The 23,057-nt window shown below is 40.1% G+C and overlaps 3 protein-coding genes across 3 annotated transcripts; all 3 read left to right on the top strand.

The window, feature by feature from the left end:
- Positions 1 to 1,845: 1,845 nt before the first annotated feature.
- On the top strand, positions 1,846 to 5,055 carry LOC109166688. The gene is made up of 2 exons (XM_019315580.1): positions 1,846 to 2,023; positions 4,505 to 5,055. The coding sequence occupies exons 1-2, from the start codon at positions 1,846 to 1,848 to the stop codon at positions 5,053 to 5,055; spliced, it is 729 nt and encodes a 242-aa protein (XP_019171125.1).
- A 2,528-nt stretch (positions 5,056 to 7,583) lies between these two features.
- Positions 7,584 to 13,853, top strand: LOC109171397 (hydroxyproline O-galactosyltransferase HPGT3-like). Its single transcript, XM_019320486.1, has 12 exons — positions 7,584 to 7,941; positions 8,152 to 8,215; positions 8,605 to 8,654; positions 8,752 to 8,942; positions 9,826 to 9,886; positions 10,027 to 10,099; positions 10,510 to 10,633; positions 10,995 to 11,082; positions 11,162 to 11,212; positions 11,827 to 11,898; positions 13,266 to 13,378; positions 13,532 to 13,853. The coding sequence occupies exons 1-12, from the start codon at positions 7,808 to 7,810 to the stop codon at positions 13,552 to 13,554; spliced, it is 1,044 nt and encodes a 347-aa protein (XP_019176031.1). The 5' UTR covers positions 7,584 to 7,807; the 3' UTR covers positions 13,555 to 13,853.
- Positions 13,854 to 20,708: 6,855 nt separating this feature from the next.
- Positions 20,709 to 22,814, top strand: LOC109166683. The gene has a single exon (XM_019315571.1). The coding sequence runs from the start codon at positions 20,709 to 20,711 to the stop codon at positions 22,812 to 22,814; it is 2,106 nt and encodes a 701-aa protein (XP_019171116.1).
- Positions 22,815 to 23,057: the final 243 nt, after the last annotated feature.

The following is a 23,057-nucleotide window of genomic DNA, read 5'->3' as shown; positions in this document are numbered from 1 at the left end:
GATTGCACACATATTGTTTCATTCCAGTGGGAGGGCATGCAAAGGACGTCGCTGGCAAATTGCGCAAGTCGAACAGTGTACAGTCCGGTAGCCATGAGTCTGTAGCGAGGGATATGGTAGTCGACAATGTGGCGGCTGCTGATCAGGCGGTCATGGCTGTGTCAAAGATGCGGCGAGAGTTGTCGGGTGGTGGTGGTAGAAGGGGTGGAGTGAATGGTGGCGATGTTACTATGACTGAGGTTCCAAAAAACTTGTTTGCGGTGGGTTCTAGATCACAGGCCCGCCCATCCTCATGAGTTCCTTAAGTTGGAATTGGCGTGGCTTTGGCAATCCACGCACAGTTCGTGAAGTTGTGTACCTAGTGTCCTGTAAGAAGCCTGAGTTTGTATTTTTGATGGAAACCAAGGTGGGGCGGATACATGCCGAACGTCTCCGTGTCAAGCTTGGCTTCGAAGGCTTTTTTTTTTTTACGTTGATAATGTAGGGTTAAGTGGTGGTCTGGCTCTTTTTTGGAGGAAAAATAACACTGCAAAATTGTTAAGTTTCTCTAAAAATCATGTAGATGTGGAGATTAGTTGTGCTGGTAGTTTGTGTTGGCGTATGACATGCTTTATGGTTTCCCTGAGCGAAGTGGGGGCGGGGGGGAGGGGGGAATCATGGGATCTTCTAAGAGTTTTGGTAGACAGGTCCACGCTCCTTTGGGTTGTCTTAGGGGATTTTAATGATCTCCTTTTTCAACAAGAGAAGAGGGGTGGTAACCCACATCTGGATGGCCTCCTACGTGGTTTTGAGGAGGTTATCGATGCCTGTGGTCTGGTTTAGTTGCCTATGAAGGGTTATCCTTTTACCTGGGAAAGGGGAAGGGGTACTGATAACTGGGTTGAAGAGAGGTTGGATAAGGTTATTGCTAGTGCAGAGTGGTGTGCCATGTAGGCGAGTGTGGTTGTGGAGAATATTTTAGCTCGTTCTTCGGATCATTCGACCCGTTTCCTTAATCTCAATGTCGTGCGCATGCAAGGAGGGAAACAGTCGAATGGTTTTAGGTTCGAGATGGCTTGGTTACTGGATGAGGGGTGTAGGGAGGTGGTTGAGAGTGCATGGCAGGAGGGGAGAGATGGTGGGCTGTTGGCTTGCCAACAGCGTTGTGGGAAGCAGTTGATGCGGTGGGATGGTGATCATTTTCATAAATTCGGGGAGAAAATCAAGCATTTTAACAAGGACCAGGATGTTCTCAGAGACCGTAGGGACCCAGCTGCCTTGGCTGAGTTCCAAAGAATTGATGTGCAGTTGTCGTTTGGAAGCCTATGAGGATGTCTTTTGGATGCAGCGAGCCAAACAGCATTGGTTGCGAGGTGCAAATGCTAATACTAAGTTCTACCACAAGTATGCTTCTGCTCGCAAAAAATAAATACGATCTCTAAAATTAAGAATGTTGATGGTGATTGGGTAGAGGGGGGTGCATGGCGTTCTGTAATTTTGTGCTATTTTAATGATATCTTCTGCTCTAGTAATGCTGTTTGTGAAGATCCTTTATTTGATTCAGTCACCCCTTGGGCTTCCCCAAGCCAAAATGTCTTCCTCCTTTGTCCGTTTGAGTTAGATGAGGTGAAATCTACTGTATTTTCTATGTTTCCTGACAAGGCCCCTGTCTCGGATGGATTGAATCCGAGTTTCTATCAGCATTTTTGGGATGTGGTAGGGGGGATTTGTCTGCTTTTGTGATTAATTGCCTTAATATGTCCTCCTTTCCTAACGGTCTCAATGACACTAATGTTGTGCTTATCCCGAAGAAGAGTGTCCCTAAGACTGTGTGGAATTGTGGGGTGGGGCCCCTTGAAGTTGGATATGGCTAAGGCTTATGACCGTATGGAATGGGCTTTTCTGCGCAAAATGTTGACAGCTTTGGGGTTTGATGTGCGATGGGTGAATTTAATTATGCTTTGTGTCACAACTGTATCCTATAACATTATGGTTAATGGTGTCAGTAGTGGCTCAGTTCTACCCACCCGTGGCTTAAGACAAGGTGATCCGCTCTCTCCTTACTTATTTATTATTTGTGTCGAGGGTCTCTCCTTGTTGTTATAGAAGGCCCAACTAGAGGGGTCTATCCACGGGTGCAGGGTGGCGAGGGGAGCCCTGCCTATTTCCCACTTATTTTTTGCAGATGACAATCCCTTATTTTTTAAAGTCAGTGCTCAGGAGGCATGTGACACCCCAAAAATTCATACTCCAAACCATGAATTAATTGAGTAATTAATTCTATTTCTTTTGAGGAATTGATTCCTAAAATCCTGATTTTTTGATACTCAAGGACTAGTATTTGACTATTCAATCTTTAAGTGGTGTTGTACCTTGTGCTTTGAGAGGAGTTCCCTTGTTCCTTACACTTTTTAAGAGTTAGTAAGGGTATCCTTGTCTTTTCACCAAGAGCTAGTTTTGTAACCTAAACCTAGAAGACTTCTTCATTTCATTCCCTTACATTTCCTAGAAAATATCTCTACCTTCTCTCTAGAATAGAAGAGTAGCTTGTTCGTCAAGCCAAAAGAAGCCTTTGTCAAGATCCCAAGTTTTGCTCCCAAGATTCAATCTTTCCTCTATTTTGGCATCTAGAAGGGTAAGATCTAAGCTTGTCTAGTCTTTTTGGTTCCAGCTTAGTTGTCTTTTTCTTAAAGGTTGGATCTTTATGATCTTTTGGTTTGATCTTGAAGTGGTTGGCTAGTGAGCTTAGTGGAGAGCTTGTTGTGGTGTAAGAAGAGTCGTTTGGTCTTCAAGAGGTAATCCATGCTCTACAAAACCTATTTTGCTTACCTATATATGATTTCTTGGCTTCTATTTGTGTTTTGCTATGAAATGTGAGAGTTTATGCATTTATCTTGTGATATTGCATATCTAGAGCTTGTGTTTAGGATTCCTTTGTGTCATTGCTTGGCATTTTCCTTGGTTCAAGTCATTTTGTTGTGTTTGGTGAGATTTGGCATGTTTTGGACTTGAATTTGTGTTTGGAGGAGAAAATCCCCGAAGGGATTTGTTGTGGTACAGGGGCGTACCCGCGGGCGGAACGGCGGGCGGGGCACCACCCGCCGGCCTACCCGCGAGAACGTGTTGCCTTGTGGGTGTTGTACCCGCAGGCGGGATCACGGGTGGGGCACTACCCGTGGGTCCACCCGCGGGGAACACAATGGTGTTGAGATGAGATTTGTTCCCCCTGATTTGTTTGTCTCGGTCTTTGATCTTTTGGCCTCCCGATGTTCTTTTGTGGAACTATTTGAGCGTCTTCTTGATGTTTCGTAGGTCTAGAGCTTTATGGTAGGTATCCATGTAGGATCTTTGGTGTTGTGAATCGTGCTAAGTGTTCAACATTGTGTTTCGTTGAACCATGTGGTGTCTTGTGTGTTCCTCGGAACTATCTTGAGTTTCCCCGTTGTTGAGCTTGCTAGTTATTATCTTAATGCTAGCGTCGTTGTTGTCGTTGGGTGGTGACCCGTCTCTTGATTGAGTATGTTTCTTACCTCTTTTGCAATCCGTTGCTTGTTTCGTGTGAGTGGTGGTGCGTGTGTGGCTCTTCCTGGATTGCACGATTAGTGGTATGGGACGCTAGTCACCAAGGTATTGCAGCGGTCCTCGTGGTGGCTGTGACGTGATTATGGAGTTGTGGCTGAGTCCACGTGTTTGGGGGATAACATTGTGTTATCTGGGCATGTGTTTCCGTGAATTGGTGGGTTTTCGTTGGTGGTTATAGGTGGGGGACGACGGTCCCGGAGGAATAAGGTTGGACTTGGCAGTACAGGGGTTTTCCGGAGGTAATGGTTGGCTTTGAAGGTACAAGGTTGGGGGTAGCCATAAGGTTGGAACAGGGCATAAGGAAGGCATATCAACTCGTGATGGGTGATGTCACGAGGGCTTGTGTAGCCGTGTGGTGAGTTCTCTTCTCTCGTGACGTGTGTAGTCACGGAGTCTTGTGGTGTTTTGGCATGTGTTGCCATTGGGTGAGTCTTTATCCTTGTGTGTGGTTAACCTTTGTGGTTGGGACGTGTTCCCGGTGTTATCCTTGTGAGTGGTGAGTCTTGTGTTGTCTTTTGATCTTGGCTTTTGACTTATATATATGTATTCCGTTTCGAAAATGGTTTTCATATTATATATCTACTTATTTATGATACTTAACGGTATTGGTGGGTTACCAGCATCTTTCGCTGACCGGGCGTCGCCCCGATGTTTATCTTTGTATCTTTCAGGTGATGCGTAGTCGAGCGCGATGTCTAGAGCCGGTAGCTTAGCACCTGTATCTTTAGACAATGTTGTTGACGCCTGTGTGCCAATGTCTTTAGATTGTTCTAGTTTGTTGTTTTTGGGATAGTGATACAGTTGCAGATTGTCGCCGTAGCGTATGCCAAGTGTGGTATACGTGGCATAACACCCCGTTTTGGATTCCTTTCCAGTTATCTTTCTATCTTCCGTTGTGCTAGTGTTTTGTTGTTAATCTGCATGTGTTAAGACTTGTTTTTAGGTCTTGTTTTTGGGGGGCATTACAAGGCAGGTGTTGTTAAGCAGTGTCTGAGTTTATACGAGAGCCTGTCTGGTCAGGCAGTTAATTTTCATAAATCTAGTGTATGTTTTAGCAGAAATACCACTGAGGAGGATAGAGAAGTTGTGGCTGCAGGTCTAGGTGTGTCTCAGGCTCCCAATTTTGGAAAATATCTGGATTTGCCTTCTTTTGTGGGGAGGAATAAAAGAGTTGTGTTTTCATATATTGAGGACAAGATTAAACACATGATTGGTTCGTGGAATAAGAAACTGCTTTCTCAGACTGGTATGGAGGTTTTCTTGAAAAGTGTGACTCAATCTATGCCTACATTTTCTATGAGTGTTTTTCTGCTTCCTGAGTCTGTTTGTTTATCTATTGAGAGGACCATGAACAGGTATTGGTGGGGTAGTGGTAACGAAAGGGGAATTTATTGGAAGGCTTGGGACCGTCTCTGTGTCCCCAAGAAGTTTGGAGGTTTGGGATTTAAGGATCTGCGTGTTTTTAATCTGGCCATGTTAGAGAAACAAGCTTGACAATTTATGACTAATCCTAATTCATTGGCAGCTCGAGTCTACAAAGCTAGGTATTTTCCAAGAACTTCTTTTATGGATGTATTTATTGGGAATTGCCCGAGTTACTGTTGGCGCAGCATTATGGCCGCCCATAGTCTAATTTGTAGTGGTGTGAGAAGAAGGATTGGTAATGGGAACTCCACGCTAATTTGGGGTCAACCATGACTTCCTAATGACCCTAGCCCCTTGGTTCAGACCATTATAACTAATGAACTGAATGGTTCTTTGGTCTTAGGTTTGATTGACCAGAATACTAAAACTTGGGACCAAGACATACTATCTGATATTTTTATACCTGAGGATGTGGAGTGCATTTCTAGGATTCCTGTTAGCCGAAATTATGAGGATTCTTGGTATTGGCTAAATGATCCTAGAGGCAATTATTCTGTGAAGTGTGGCTACAAGCATATTATTGGAAGTATTGAGAATGCCCTAGGGAGTTTGGATAAATGGATTGGCCTTTGGAGAATAAAAGACCCCCCCCCCCCCCCCCCCCCCCCCCCCCAAGTTGAGGACTTTCTTGTGGAGAGCTATTAGTGATATTCTTCCCACCACTATGGACTTGCTTATAAAGAGGGTAGAAGTGGATCCGACATGCCCTATGTGTGGTCTTGCTCATGAAAATATTATGCATTCTCTTGTATTATGTGGTTATTCTAGAATGGTTTGGAATGAGTCCCTTATACTAATCACAAATATTGTTGGCACCACCTTTTCTTTGTGGTTTAGAAACATGATGATTTCCATGACTGAAGATAATGTTGGTCTCATTGTAGCCGTCCTATACCATCTCTGGCGGGCAAGGTATGGCATCACCAGCGCGGTATGCAGCAACAACCGTTACTTGCCACTGCATAGCTAGGCAGCACCCGTTCAAGATGTTATTTCGACGCATCGTTCAGACCATCGGCGGGGAGGGCGTCGTTTGGTGCGGTTTTATTCTCGCAACATAGGGGCTTCGTGGCAGCATTCAATGGACAGGCTGGAAGTTGTTTTTCGCCGCTTATGGCGGAATCATTGACATGCAAGGAGGTGTTATCGTGACTTAACAATCGACATGAGTTATATGTGGACCTCTTCACTGATTGTTCTAAGCTTCATAATTGTTTGCTTTCTGCACATTCACCCATTCTTTCTTACGTTGAAACGATCATTGAACAATGTAGGGTGGCTATGTCTTCGTTTTCTTTATGTTCTATCAACTTAGTTTCTAGATCTTTAAATTTACATGCCCACACTCTAGCTACGACAGTCTTTGATTATGCTAACTCTATGTACTGGGATTCTGTCCTTCCAGATTCTATTTCGATATTCATTCATTAATGCATTGACGCTTTTTACCTTCAAAAAAACATCCCGAGTGAATATATATATATTGTTACCATTTAACCTACATAAAAAATTACTTACTAGATTATTTGATACGATGTTCATATTTATAAAAAGATATTTATAAATTACTTACTAAATTTTTTGATACGGAGTTCATATTTATAGAAAAATTTTAAAAAATGCTAAATAGAATTTATATATATAAAAAATTAAAATAGTTCTCTTCATTTTTAATTTTTTTTAATGCTTCTAACTCTATTACATTGTAGTATTTGTTCAAACATATGACATCCCACATAAAAAAGTCACTATATGCCAAAGATGCTTGACACTTCATTTTTAACTTTAAGTAATCAACATTATAGAATTTGCTCCCAAAGTCTTAAGGCCAAGGGGGAAAAAATTTATTTGCTTGCCAGAATTGAACCCATGATCTCCCATTTTGGAGAGTAACTAGACCACAAGGTCATTGACAATTATGAAATTACTTAGTCATTTTTAAAATTAACAACTATTTAATAAAAGTATTGGCGAAGAAGCTTCTCCCTAAAGGTTGAATTCCCAACCCCAAGCGCAGGTTGTATTTCCAACCCTAAGCGCCCCTCACACACTAACCCACATTGCAGCCGATGTTTGAACTTTGGTCTCTTCTCTTAAGTACTACCTACTAAATTAGTGAGTTAAGTCCGTGCGACGAAAAGCTAAATAGGTAAAAAGTTTACACACTAAATATTTATTTGAGAGTTAATGAACAATTTGGTCCCTCAATTATTGGCAGACTGTCAATGTAGCCCCTCAATTGCTTATTCATCGATTTGGTCCCCGAAAACAATTATTTTTAATCGATTTAGTCCCTCCGGCCGTCTTCCGTGGATGGCCGGAGGAACTAAATCGACTAAAAATAATTATTTTCGGGGACCAAATCGATGAATAAGCGATTGAGGGACTACATTGACAGTTCGCTAATAATTGAGGGACTAAATCGTTCATTAACTCTTTATTTGACAATGAAGCAAAAAAAAAAAAAAATTATTTGACAAAATGACTTAATTGCATTTTTTTTTTGAGTTCAATGGCATAATTATAATTTGTGTGCAGGTGATTGCCCTGTTTGACCCTTATTCAAAAAAGGAAGAAAATTGAACCTGAGCAATCTGCATTTCTTTCAGATATTCTCGGATTCTCCTACATAACAACACAATTTCATCTGTCTGAACCACTCTCGTTTCTCGTTTCCCTGACAATCTGCAGTTGTGTATCCATGTTTACTCGTTACTGAGTCAGATCGGGCCCCTCGAATCGCCGCCGGTTCGCCACACACTCCGATCACCGCGTCTGACCGGCTCATACCGAGTCCGAATTATTCTCCGGTAATTAGGAAATGGATAGCATCTTGCCTACAACCACGTCTTCGAAATCGGACAGGCGTTCGAAATCGAAGTCGAACCAAGCCTCAAAACCTTCTCTCGTCATGGCACTCATCTCCTGCTTCGCTTGGCTCTATGTTGCCGGACGGTTCGTTAATTATGATCTCTAATTTAAGTGTTAGTTTTCCCTTTTATGTTAGCAAAAAATTCATGGTCAAAGATCGATTTTGGACAATGCTTTTCAGTTCAAGTGTTGTAATCGATTTTGGACAATGCATCGCCAAAATGTGATTGTCTTGTTAAGTATTTTGAATTTTATTTTATTTTATTTATATATCTATTCTTTGTTTGAAAATAGGTTGTGGCAAGATGCAGAGAACAGAACATTGTTGACTAGTCTGTTGAAAAAGAACTCAGAGCAGGTTTTGTTTGCATTTCCTATTTTATTTTCTGCCTTTCTGTATTGCAAGTACCCAAGGCTTTGCTTGATGGCTAGGAAGCTTAGAAATTCAAGTTTAGTGAATATTGTTATCATGGTTAATGCTTGCTGTAATGGCAGTGGGAATTAAATTGGGAATGAGATGGTGAAATATATTGGAAACTGTTATAAAGTATCTGAGAATTTGCTTTTTTTGAGAGTGTAGAGTAGTGCTTTTGGGAAATGAATAGTGTAATGGTTTGATTCAAAATTGGTTTCTTCTCTTTTTGCTTATTCTATTATGAATTTTTTTTTTCAATAAGTCATGAGGGCTTGTTTAGCTTGTGGTGCGTAATTTGGTTGCTTCTAATTAAACCCTAATTCTTATGGCAGAGACCAAAAGTGTTGACTGTTGAAGACAAGCTAATGGTGTTAGGGTGCAAGTACATCTCTTTACAATCCCTTCCACTTCCACTTTGGAATATACTTATAATTGAGGTCACTCGGTTCTTACATTGACATATTATATTACTTTGTCAGAGATTTGGAAAGGAGGATAGTTGAAATTGAAATGGAATTGACTTTAGCTAAAAGTCAGGGCTACCTTAGGAATCAGTTGCAGCAAAGTGGTTCATCTTCCAGCAAAAAGCTTCTTGCTGTTATAGGAGTCTACACTGGTTTTGGAAGTCGATTGAGACGGAATGTGTTTAGAGGGTCCTGGATGCAAAATGGTTGGTCAACCTTATACATTCATTTGTTTTCTAACTTTTTTGTGGTTTCCCATGACTTATGCCTTGAAATCTCATCTTTTACCAGTAGATTTTGAGGGGCTAAAATATGAGGAAATTACAGCAGACTATATGCTGCTGATATGAGAACAATAACTATCATTTGTTTACTAATTTAATGCGTTTGATTTTGTTTGGAACTCACAAAATCAGAGAAACATCAATTTAATCACTCTGTAACATATCTCATCGTGGGAATGATCTGTTAAGAGTTCAATGATGGTCTTATTTAGTGAATCCAACAAAAATATTGTCTTGTTTTTCAAAATTTTGGGACAAATTTTTATTAGGAGGTTCCATTGAAACCTATTATAAAATTCCATATAATATGAATGCTCTTGAAACAGGATTATTTCACACATGTATAAGATCAAAATTTTGTTTTGTGTGATGATATTTTATTTATCAAATGACTGAGGCTTTTTTTTTTTTTTTTGTGCTCTTTAGAAATCTGTGCTTGAGATTTACAGATAATTTATATACTGCCCTTTGAGCAAAAATTGCCTTTTCTTCCTGACAATGACTAATAATGACATTGATTAGTATTTTTACATTTTTTCCTTGTGATTAAATTATAGTGGAAGGCAGAAAGTAGACCATTGTTTTACCAGATTATCTAGTTTGGATTTTGTTGTTGCCCAAAATTACTTTTTTATATATGTTATATGGCAATCTTGAAAAATTACATTAAAAATGACAACATTGAAAAACTAGAAATAAAACCTCATAGCAATGAAAAAATGTTATCACTCTTTGTGAACATTATTATCATATCTCTAATGTTGTTATGTGGTAGATGTGCTCAATTTTTTATTTGCTTTGCCAGGTGATGCTTTAAAAAAACTTGAAGAAAGAGGAGTGATCATAAGATTTGTAGTTGGTCGAAGGTCTTCCTTTTCACCTGTGACTCTGTTTCACCATTCACTACTTTTATAATTGCTCATTTGCTTATGCCTCTTTCTTATGCCCTTTGCACTATTACGTTTGACTAAAACTGGAATAAAAGTGGATATCTTGAATTTCGCAGTCCTAATAGAGGTGATAGCTTGGACCGCAATATTGATGAAGAAAACAAGATGACGGAGGATTTCTTGATTCTTGTAAGTTAAATAAGCTTTTCTTATTTGTAAATGGTCTTCTTATTTTATTTTATTTATTATTTATTTATTTATTTATTTTTTTGTGACAACTGACAATACAGTGTTCAATTCAACTCCTCAGACACATCTTCTTTTTGTCTCTTAAGTTGATGTTTGTCTATGAAATAGTCTAAATGATACAGTTAAGAAATATTATGTTGTAACTCTGGATATAAATAGCAACAAAGTAGTAGCTAATAAGAAATGATCAGCTTATGGGGTAAGGTGGATGCTACTCCAGTATAGTTGTGAAACATCTAAGCCTATTTCCATTATTCTGATTTTTTGGTTTTCATCATTTAAAATTATTGTTGCAACTGGTAAACATGATATTCGCAAAAGGTGTCATTGTGTTTTACTTTATTTTATAGGAAGGACATGAAGAAGCTCAAGAGGAGTTGCCCAAGAAAGCAAAATTTTTCTTCAGTACAGCAGTTCAAAATTGGGATGCTGATTTTTATGTAAAAGTTGATGACAATATTGATCTTGATCTAGGTAAATGTTTTGGCTTATTATTTAGTGAGTTAAATCCAATTTTGGTCCATAAATTATTGCTTGCGACCAGATTCAGCCCTTGACTATTGAAAATGTGCTACTTTTAGTCTTACATTAGGGTTATTGGTAGGTTTTGAAGTTGAGGACCAAAAGTTAAAAAAAAACACACACACACACAATAGTTGAGGTATTGATAGTTGGGATTAACCTTTCGTTAAGATGTATATATGTTCTTTTTTTTTTTTTTTTTTAGGGGGGAGGGGGGGGGGGGGGGGGGTTAAGAGTGCTTTATTTTGGGTGCAGGGTGATGGTGAACCCTTTATTTGACTTTTTAAAACTTATTTGCTTGTAAATTTTTCAGATGGGTTGATTGAACTTCTTCAAAGCCGTCGTGATCAAGGCAGTGCTTATATCGGGTGCATGAAGTCTGGTGAAGTTGTTGCTGAAGAGTAATATTCTTATTTTAATTTTACATAATTTCAACGTCTTGGCTTAAGTTAAAACATCTAAAATTTACCATGCTACCAGGGGAAAAACGTGGTATGAGCCAGAATGGTGGAAATTTGGGGATGAAAAAACGTAAGTGAACTTTTTGGTTGCCATGAATTTAATAGTATCCTATGTTAATGGTAGTTTCTATGTGGCATATATATGACTTTGGTTTTGTTGGAAAATCTTTGGTCAAATTTCCTTTGCATTCTTGATATTATGGGAAAAGGAGAATTACATACTCAAAACTTTAAAAAATTCCAGACAAATAGTTCATAAATTTCAGTAGAAGTTTACCTTATTAGGTTACAACAAAGGGAATTTCTAAGTGTACAATGAGCTCAATATATTCTGTTAAGAATGCACAGATTAAAAAAGAGAATGCTCTCTTTAATATGCGCCTGGAATGGGCTCTAGGATTAATTATGGGGCTATATTTTAGAATTGAAAGATTTGCATTGTCTTCTAAAAAATTGATGCAGTCTTGGTCCTTGATTATTTTTGCCTGTGCTAAGAATGAAAACCAGAAAAGTAACTGAACTTATGAGTAATCAGGATTCAATACTTATTCTTAAAATTATGCATTAATTTCTAAATCCAGTTTAGCAGTATCGTGGTAATTCCTATATGCCTATATAAGGCCTCTGAAAATCAATACAGTAACTTTTGTACCTCCCTCTCTCTTAAATCTCTTCTGTGTTCAGGTACTTCCGTCATGCAGCTGGTTCACTTCTCATACTCACAAAAGATTTGGCTCAACATATTAACATTAACAGGTGAGTTATGGTAGATGCATTTAACTCCAAACCATTATCTTAATTCTGTTAGAAAGCATGCCACTATGATTCCTCACCATAGTGGCACTTCCACTTTACATCCTCAGCTTTAAAATTGGAGAGACATGGCCCCTCAAATTTTATGAATTAGATTACATTCATCCTTCAGTTAGCTTTTCTTTCCGACTTTAACGGAAAGTAATAGGAGAATGAAAGCAGTCCAATTCATGAAAGTCAATCGGCCATGTCTTTTGGGAATCACATGGCATTGATCTTCCTGTTAGTTTTTCCATCCACTTATAAGGAAAAGTAATGGGATGACAAACACCGTCTTGTTTGTGTTCATGAAAGTTAGTGAACCATGCCCTATACAATCTTGAAGTTGATTGGAGAGGTGAAAATGCCAACTTCCAATATACTTGAGGGATCAAAAGTGGAATTGGTTCATTTGTAGTATGATCATCTTAAATTTGGAAACCATTTATTGATATCTGCTACTATTGTATGTGTACTCACATATCTTTTGTTTTATTTATTTATTTTGGTGCTTGACATGAGTTTTCAACTTGTTTGTGGTGTGATAATAGTTTTCCTTTGAGTTAATTCCATTTTTGGTCCTAGATTTATTGGTGACAGTCCACTTTTAGTCCTTTTTTATTAGAACATCCTCAATTAGTCCTAGTATTATTGTGGTATGACCATTTTTAGTCCTCATTCAACAAAATCGTTGAAATATCGTTAAATACAAAGACATTTCAATCTTTTTTATACAAAGTAGGTTGAACACGCTATATTTTTTATGTTTATTTTTTTGAAAAAGTCCATAATTGAAGACCGAAATGCCCTTGTATTTAACGATATTTAAACTGTTTTGTTGATAAAGGACAAAAAATGGTCATGCCACAATAATACTAGGACCAAAAGTGGTTGTTCTAATAAAAAAGGACTAAAAGTGGATTGCCACCTATAAATCTAGGACCAAAAATGGAATTAACTCTTTTCCTTTTGTATGACTACATTTTGTAATGGAGGATATCAATAAGAAGAAAGTACAACAGGCACTGTAAAGTTTGAACACCGATTATTACTCATTGAATGTTCTATTATTGTGATTTTACCTTTTTTATTTTTTGCATTTTTAACTGACTGCTTAAAAGAAATTTGTTTTATATTATGAATAGTCATTAACATGAGTTGAAAGTCAAATGTTAAGAATGTAGATTTAGGGCCTGTATATTAACAGGAGCATTTTCTAGTTTTCTGAAAAAATGGAGAACAGTGAGTTTTCAGATACTTTTTCTCTTCGTTCAATTCAATAATCAAATCCAATAGTAGTTTTCTCAGTTTCACATTTTGCCTTTACACAGTGCATCATTGAAGGCTTATGCTTATGAAGATACATCAGTAGGATCATGGATGATGGGCCTTCAAACAACCTATATAGACGATAGTCGCATATGCTGTGCTACTTCCAGACAAGGTAAATACACTCAGATCTTCTTGTCTGCACTTAATCTCACTAGCAGAGAATTCTACACAAATTATCGTGGAAAAATTTCTTGGTTTTTTTACTTGGCTCGTTTAGCTGTGACCAGTACACATGCTAACAGTCGATGAACTCGTCTTTTTCCAGACAAGGTATGCTCCTTGGCTTGAGCGAGGAAGGCGGCCGCTAGATTGCAGTGTCCTGGAACCTAACCTTCATATAAGCGGTGAGATTTGTAGATGGGGAAGACAGAGCAATTCTTTCATTGATGATATATAGTTATATGGTATAGTGTATGCCTGGCCTAGAGACATATATGTACCTCAGGAACCTTCAGTTCACAGTTTTTATATGATACAAAGGGTTTGTGCTACTAATCAATTCACTCATAACTGCATATTTATATGCCCAGTATATCACTGGATAACAGATGACACCAAAGTTTAAGTTGAAGGTTTCTTTGAGTGCATATCATTTTTTTTTTTAAATTTTATTTGATATGGTAATTACAACACTACATTTATCCCCGACTGTTCCCAATTTCAAGTAGGTCAGTGCAGGCACACGTGTCAGGATTATTCCATTCTTGTGTACTTTTCAAAATTTTTTCATCTACTTTTAAAGTTGAAGAAAGTTATAAAAATGCCACTCAATTGTTTTTTTTCCTTTATTAGTTTAGAACTATTTGATCTAACTAAATAGATAGTTGAGATTAGTTTGAGTAGTTATGCTGTGCATCCGTATGCACCATTCTTGTCATCTACTTATTCCATTCTTGTCGTTTTATTAAAAACGCGCGTCTCCCCTTAAAAAAAAATTCAGGTTCGATTCCCAGCAACAACATTATGTTGTTCATTCATTTTGGAATTAGTTCATAGATTAGATTCTGGAATTTTAGTTCATAGATTCTGGAATTATAGTTCATCGATTTTGGAATTTTAGTTCATATGTTGTTGTTGGGAATCGAACCTGATTTTTTTTTAAGGGGAGACGCACGTTTTTAATAAAACGACGTCGTTTTTGCATCCGTATGCACCATGGATAGTGCATACGGATGCACATCATAATTTGCCGATTAGTTTTTAGTATTAATTGTAAACGAGTTCTTATATGATCTTTCATATATATATATATATATATATATATGGAAAGTTTTAAGATGTCAATTGAGATTCATGACTCTTATATTCAAATACCAGCCTACCACGTTAAAGTGAATGTTGAAGACTTTGAGTCTGTACCAAATATAAAATCAACATTATCCCACACTATATATATATATATATATATATATATATATATATAGAAAGTTTTAAGATGTCAATTGAGATTCATGACTCTTATATTCAAATACCAGCCTATCAGGTTAAAGTGAATGTTGAAGACTTTGAGTCTCTACCAAGTATAAAATGAACATTATCCCACACTTTTTGAGTCTTTGAATAAGTACAATGAGACATGGTGCTGATTGGCGCTCTAGCTTTTCCCGTGTATATATGTGTGTGTGTTTGTGTTCTTAAAAATGGAGCAAACCGTTTCTTTTTAATATTTTTTTTCCTCATTTTTCATACCAAAAAGCAAAAGTAGAATTTTATAAATGACTTTTTCATTGAGTTAATACCATCTAGGATCCTTTGAGTATAGTGATTTTGTCACGTTTAGCTCTAAACTTTCAAATTGATCAGTAATCCTTCGACTTTCAAATTGTTACCATCCATGGTCCTTAATTACCAAATTTTAAACACTCCTGGTTCCTTCCAAGAAGACCATGACTAGTTAAATTTTGAAAGTTGAAGGACCATGGGTGGTTACTTTAAAATCACTATACTCGGAGTACATCATATGCCATTAACTCATTTAGTTTTTCATTCCTTCATGATTTAAATCTTTATTCCAAAACACAAAAAAAAAATAAAAAAAATAGTAAAACAAATGCAATTACCATTGCCATAATCCTCGTATTACTTGGGGTCCTTTTTGATCAATCCAGTAAAGCTTGCTTGCTCTTCATCCTTTCCTGCATTTTCACTATTCTGCCGCCATAACTAAGTCCATCTGAACAACAGACTTGTAAGCACAGAATGATCATAATAATAAATTAATAATCAGTAGTAAACCTAGCTAAGAAGGATCTTGATGATGAAGTGACCATTATATTTGTTCTGCAAACCGCACAATAGTATATCTGTCTATCCGTGGAGGTGGAAGAGATTATTGGGGAAGTAGCAAGCTAGATGAGAAGGCAATTAATGAAGTGATATAGTGCATCAGATAATATCAATCCAAATATCTAAGATCATCAAAGAGGAAGTGTCCAATAATAGTAACATTTTGGCCCTGTTTGGTAAAATGGCTGTCTGTTAGCTGATTGTGTTAATTAGATGGTATAAATAGTTGATAATATTAGCTGATTGTAGAAAAATGTTTGATAAATTAGTTGTTAGCTGATAGCTGTTTGGTATAATTTCTTTTCTCAAAAAGCTAATTAAAAAAGTTACTTGGAGTAACTTTTTGAATTTTAGCCTCTTGGAGTTGCAAAAAGCTAATTAACCAAATATTTATATTGATATTTTAATTAAATCAAACAATTAATAGTAGTTGAATAAGCCAAAATTGACCTATAGGCCAATTTTTTACCAAACAGGGCCTTTCTCTCTTTTTTTTTTTTTTTTTTTTTTTATTATTATAAAAGGTTTAGGTGACGATGTAGAAACTATCTCAATTTAGGATTCCAGCATATATTGGTGTCAAAAGGTCAGGATCGGACTTAGCTTACTCATGAGAGTGTGAACGAATAAGATGATGCGCGTCTCTTACAACTTAATTACAGGTCTCAGGTTACACCAAGTCACCAACAGGCATGTTAGTAATAGTAAAAATCGAACTTAAGCCATTATAATAAACGTAGTAGATGATTTTTACTAACACAGCAATACTCATATTTACAACTACTATGGAAAATAATCATTTTTATTTTATATTAATTATTTAATATTTAAAAATTGGATTAAGTATTTACTTATTTTAATTTTCTAGTTAGGCATTAATTTAATCGCACAATGCACACATTATAACTAGTAATAATAATAATAATAATAATAATAAAAGTCAAAATGAATTGTCTAAAAATTTATATTCATAAATATGTATGAATTGATGATTTAGTTTTAGTAATTGTTTGATAGAGTTCGAGGCGGATGAAGACGGGAGAACCGAAGAACTATGTACTCTAAGAATTATTGAATTAAGAATTGGCGAAGGATTATTGAATTATTGGATTTCTCCCATTCTGCGTACTCTTAGATAGTCAGATCTACATACTGCCTAAGCATTAAGATATTATATATATGATTTTTTTTTTAAAAAAAAGATATTATATATATAATTTATTTATTTATTTTTTAAATATGACCTGGCTCGCGGGCCGGCCCGCAACCCGCGCGGGCTCTGGCCCTCCGCGGGCCATGCCCGTTAGGCCCGCATTTTCGCGAGCCTAATTTCTTGCGGCCCATAACCCACCCCATCGCAGGGCGGGTGCGGGCTAACCCGCGGGCTTCGGCCTACTTTGACACTCCTATAAGCAGGTAACCTGTTAAAATTGATAGTAACTTGCTATCAGGTGAAATTGCATACATTTGGGGTGTTCCGTGACGTAATTACACTTTTATTTCGTTCAGTGACCTAATTGCATTTTCATATTACGTTCAGTGGTCAATTTGAACCTTATTCCTAAATAATTTAACCAGTATATCTGATAGGATTACTAGCTAATGGGCCTTGATGCATCAAAAATTACAAGTTAAGGTACTTAATTGAAACTTTTTCAATCGTTATATCGTGCATCAGGGCGCATTGTACGTGCATTGTGCGCCCTACCCAAAACGACGTCGTTTTTATGTTAAGAGTTTATGTGTATTCTGTTAAGAGTTTATGTGTATTCTGTTAAGATTTTATGTGTATTATGTATTATGTTAGATTATGTGTATTATGCTATGAGTTTATGTGTATTCTACTATACAATTATGTACATTCGGAACATGGTTTTTTTTTTTTTTTTTTTTTTTAAATTTTAAATAGAAGTTGACGGCAGAAACGAGAAACGGAATTTCTAAAAAAAAAATAGATACAAAACGACATGACGTCGTTTTGGCCAGGATGCACAATGCATTGTGCGCCCTGGTGCACGATATAATTTGCAAAACTTTTAAAGTTCGAGAGTTTAAATGCTATTTTTGTCAAAAGTTGGACGCGGATTTGATCATTTTCCCTTAAATTATTAATCTTCATCTTCTCATAGAATAAGTTTTTGGTCGAGACCATCCCACGTTAGATGATTTTAGAAAACTATTACTCCTATATTTTAATTAAAAGTATATGCATCTCACGTAAGACAATCTTACACAAGACTTACTCAATTTGCATATAATGTACAAAGTATTCAAACTTTTAGATTGAATCTATTGAACATATAATATATAAATACGGAATATATAATTTAATTATCAAATTAAACTTTTAGTACAAAGTCAATCCTACATGACACAAGTTGATATTTGTTTACTGTCAAATATGCTTTTCATGATTTTAGGGCATTCTCAATAGGGATTTTTGGATGAGTTTTGCAAACTTTAAAAATTTAGTGATGATTTTTGAACAAATGGGAGAAGAGGGTTTTGGATAGTTTTAATTCCTACAAGTAAAGGTTTTATGTGGGGTCCACTTAAAGTTAATAAAGTTAGAAAACTTCCCCATCAGCGCGTGAGGCGCACTGATGCGCTCAGCAGTTCACGCGCCAGTTCGGTGCATGGAAACAATAATTTTTTTTTTATTTCTTTATCTGCAATGTATGTCAGATTTTGATTTCCTTTTTTTTTTTTTCTTCTATTTTACCTCTTCCATCTCCTTTCTATCCTATTTGGCATTGTAAAAACCGCCAAATTAAAGGAAATAGAAAAAGGAAAAAAGGAAAAAGAAAAAAAAAACTAAAGTCTGACGCAAAAGGAAAAAAAGTGCCTAGCAATTTACGCACCAGCTAGACACAATCAGTGCGCTAAACGCGCTTTTTTGCAGATTTTTTAAAAATGTTCTCTCTCCTTAGGGTCCATAAATAACCCTTCACTTGGAGGAAGATAAAACCCATTCTCTCTCAGGCTATCCTTATCCCTGCAAATCTCTCTCACTTTCTAAAATAGGTCAACCTTCCACATCATCAAATTTACAAATTCTTTACTATTTGTTCTATGGCTCTGTTTGGCAGACCTAGCTGAAAAACTATAAGCTAGGAGCTGAAAGCTGAAAAGGAGCTAAAAACTGAAAAGCTATAAGCTCGGAGCTGAAAACTGAAGAGCTGTTAAGCTAGCTGTTATGATTGAAAGTGTTTGGTAAAAATAGCTTTTTGATAAGCTGATAAATGTAAAAAGACTAAAAAGAACATCTTCATAAAATTTAAATTAGTTTGTTTACATATTAAAATTTAACATTTTGTCTTTAAACAAAATTAACATTTTGAAATAAAACTATTAGCATAATCATGATCTAGCATCTCATAATGAAGTAGCAATATTGTTGCAAATCTCATAATAATAGTAATAGTAATAGTAATAGTAATAGTAACAAAGGAGAAGAGAAAAGTATTTTAATTGGGAAGGGTAAATTATGTCATTTCTTTAAAATAATAAGGATAAAGATGGAAAAAAAGTTAGAAAGCTAGGAGCTTATTTTGAAACGCTACTTAAAATAGCGTTCCAAAATAAGCTCTTATTTTAAGCTAGGAGCTTATTTTTGGAACATTACCAAACAGAGCTTATAGCTTATTAGGAGAGCTCCTAAATAAGCTCTGCCAAACAGAGCCTATATCCCTGCAAATCTCTTTCACTTTTAAAAATGGGTCTCACTTTCAATAAAATAAGTATATATATATATATATATATATATATATATATATATATATATATATATATATATAAAATAATAATAATAATAATAATAATAATAATAATAATAATAATTGATGGGGATATTGGGTGTGGGCCATGGACGCAGAGGGCTTATGGAATTGGGCCAACAAGGGGGGGGGGGACAAAGTTGGGCCGGAAGGCCAGGAGGAGCCGCCGGCGCCACCCGGCGCCGGCGGCCAAACCCGGCCGCCGACCGGGGCGCTGGCCCCGGTCGGCCGTGGCGTGCCCAGCGCGCGCTGGGCGCGGGCCAGCGTGGCCTCAGCGCCTGGCGCGCGGGGGGCCACGGTCGGCCCCAGGTGGGGGCCGGCGCCGGTGGCCCAGCGACGACACCGACCGGGCGGGGGCTGGCGCCGGCGGCCAGGCAGTGGTGTCGGGAAAGGCGGAGAACGTGGTGTAAATGGCGAGGGACAAGCGGAGTGGGGAAGTGGGGATGGATTGCATGGGACACGTGGACGCTAATGGAGGAAGGGGGTTTGTTATAAATAGGAGCCCTGGATCTCTGGCTAAGGGGGCAATTCAGACACGACAAGCACTACAGTCTAGTGATCTTGGTCCCATACTCTCAATCCAGTCACCTGGGTTCGATTCCTGCCAGTAGCATAGTTAGCTATAGCCCACCTTGTGGGCCTTGTCCTTTGTGTTTGGGTTGCTGTTCTTGGGCCTGTACCTCGGGCTTCTATACATATCGTGTTGGGCCTAGCGCCCTACCCCCCGTTCTGTACTCTCTGTACTCGGTTTATGGTGGACCCGGTCCTAATAAAATCATCATTGGCACCGTTTGTGGGGTTCGCTACGATTAGCCCGTGTTCGTAGTCTCTACCACTCTAAACAGAATTCCGAGGTACGCCGAGATGGTCAACCCCTCAGGAGAGCGCCCGCCTAACCCCCCACGTAGCGGAGACGGGCGGGACACCGGCCGCGAGGTGTCGGAGGAAGCACCCGCCTCGGTTCGCGCTGAGGACGGGGGACGCGGAGGTGGTGAACGAGCCAACGTGATTCACTCTGAGCAGCCCCCGGTGGGCCCGATAGTGGTACCACGTGGCCGAGGGCCGCGAAGGGCTGACGCTCGCGAGGCCGGATTGGAAGAAGCCGAAGGCGAAAGTGCGTATCGACCCCCGGGGCCGACGACACGGGCCAGTCCTAGCCCCCCGGCGGGGTGGTTAGATGCGATTAACACCAAAATAGATGAGTTGGTGCGGTGGAAGGAACATGGCACTCACGTCGTGATCCCCCGGATTTCCCTCACTCCGCCCTTTACCCCCAATATCATGAACGAACCTCTTCCCCCCAACATTAAAGCCCCTGACATGAGAAGGTTTGACGGTACAGGCGACCCGTAGGAGCACGTCCTGACATACCAGGCGGCCATGATGCTCATGGGGTCGTCAGACGCCCTGAAGTGTCGCGCGTTCTTCTCTACGCTATCAGGGGGGGCGCAGCGATGGTTCACGAACCTGAAAGGCGGTTCGCTAGGCTCGTTCCAAGACCTGGCCACCCAGTTCATTACCCATTTCCTGAGGGGAAGGAGGCGCAAGAAGCATTTCACACATCTCGCTAGCGTCAAGCAAGGGGAGGATGAAACCCTCACCCAGTTCCTCACGTGGTGGAGAAAGGAGGAAGCCGAGGTGGAGGACATGGACGACCGGTCTGCAATGGTCATGTTCATCGCAGCCCTCCGTGCTGGGGAGCTGTACAAGAGCCTCCGCCGCAAGGCCCCCGGCTCATACGCAACCTTTATGATGAAGGCAGACCGGTATGCCGAAGCTGAAGAAGCCAACCGCATGAAGCGCATAGAAGAGCACGGCAGCAGCAAGAAGCCAAGGATCGAGGAACCGTCACGTCTTAAGAAGGGGGCTAGTTATTCGCGGGAAAGTCTGGAGGATAAGGTGGTTAGCGCCGGGGGGAGGGGGAGGCCCGCGGCGGGTTCACGAGCCCCCCCGCCATGGGCACCGCCGGCGCCTGCCCCGGCGCGACCCACCACGTCAGCACCCCCGGCGGCACGGCCCGCCCCGCGGGTCGCCCCTTTCACCCCACTTATCGCCCCACCCAGCGATATCTTAGCTTATGCAGAGGAGTGTCAATTGGTGAAGACATTTGGTCCCAACCAAATCCCGCCGGGTGCAGACACCACGAGATACTGTAAATTTCACCGCCGCTACGGCCACGCCACCAACGATTGTCAGGCATGGAGGAAAGAGATAGAGTTCCTCATACAAGCAGGGAAGTTGACGAATTTCATAGACTGGGAGCGGCTGGCTGCGAGGAACGCTAAACGTCCGACGGTCGGGCCTGTAGGGGAGGCTAAGGGGAAATCGACTGACTCCGGGGAGGGCCCGGGGAGGCGCCCAGTGATCAATGTCATCTTTGGGGGAGGGGCCTCGAAGGTAGATGGTGGCTGTTATGTAGGTGCAGTGGACGAACACCCCCAATTGAAAAGGCTCCGCCGGGAACCGATTTGGTTTTCGGACAATGACCTGGCAGCGCGGGAGACTACTCCGAAGGACGCACTCGTAGTAGCCATGGTGGTCAACGGGGTCTGCGTCAAGCGCGTGCTTGTGGACACAGGCAGCAGTGTTAACGTAATGTATCACGACGTGTTCGTGAAATTAGGACTGAGCGAGGATCAGCTCCGACCGGTGAGGACGCCACTGGCTGGTTTCACTGGGGACACTATAGAGACAGAAGGGTCGATAGTGCTTCCTGTGGAAGTTGGTAACCCCCTGCACGTGAAAAAAGTGGACATGGAGTTCCTCGTGGTGAGGATAGTATGCGCCCATAACCTCATCTTAGGGAGGCCTGGGCTGGCAGCATTGGGCGGACTTATTTCGATGGAGCATTTATGTTTGAAATTCCATACCCCCGAGGGGGTGGGGACGGTACGGGGTGATCAGCATCTTGCCCGGAAGTGCTATGAGACGGCATGCGAGAGAATGCTGACGGAAAAGTTACCTGTCCATACCGTGGAGAAGGAGGCTGAGAGGGAGAAAAAGGTAGGGCCCGAGCCAGCTGTGGAGTTGGAGGAGATCCCCCTGGACCCAAGTCGACCAGACAAGTGCGTTAGGATAGGCAAGGGCCTTGCCCCGGGGCTACGGGAACAGGTCATCGCCGTTCTACGCGAATACTCGATGATATTCGCGTGGGGTCCCGAAGACATGCCCGGGATCGACCGATCCATCATATCGCATAGACTGGCGGTAGACCCCAATTTCAAACCCGTTAAGCAGAAAAGACGACACCTGTCAGCTGAAAGGAGGGCATTCGTAAAGACAAAAGTAGACACGCTCCTAGCGATAGGGCATATACGGAAGGCAATGTATCCGGCATGGCTGGCCAACGTGGTCCTAGCCCCGAAGCCGCCCACTTGGCGCATGTGCGTGGATTACACGGACTTAAACAAGGCATGCCCCAAGACCCTTTCCCCTTGCCCCGTACGGATCAATTGGTTGACGAGACATCAGGATGTGAGTTGCTAAGTTTTATGGATGCGTTCAAAGGGTACCACCAAATCTTCATGGCAGAAGAAGACGAAGAGAAAACGGCGTTCGTGACCCCAGATGGGATATATTGTTATCGGGTCATGGCGTTCGGTTTAAAAAATTCCGGGGCCACATTTACCAGTATGGTAGCAGAAATATTCAAGGACCTCCTCGGGAACATAATGGAGGCCTACGTGGACGATATGCTGGTCAAGAGCAAGGATGCCGGTACTCACCCAG

Source organism: Ipomoea nil, unplaced genomic scaffold, assembly GCF_001879475.1.
Source record: "Ipomoea nil cultivar Tokyo-kokei standard unplaced genomic scaffold, Asagao_1.1 scaffold0317, whole genome shotgun sequence".
Lineage (NCBI taxonomy): Eukaryota > Viridiplantae > Streptophyta > Magnoliopsida > Solanales > Convolvulaceae > Ipomoea > Ipomoea nil.
Note: the sequence above shows the minus strand (reverse complement) of the source record. Positions and strands in the feature narration are given on the sequence as shown.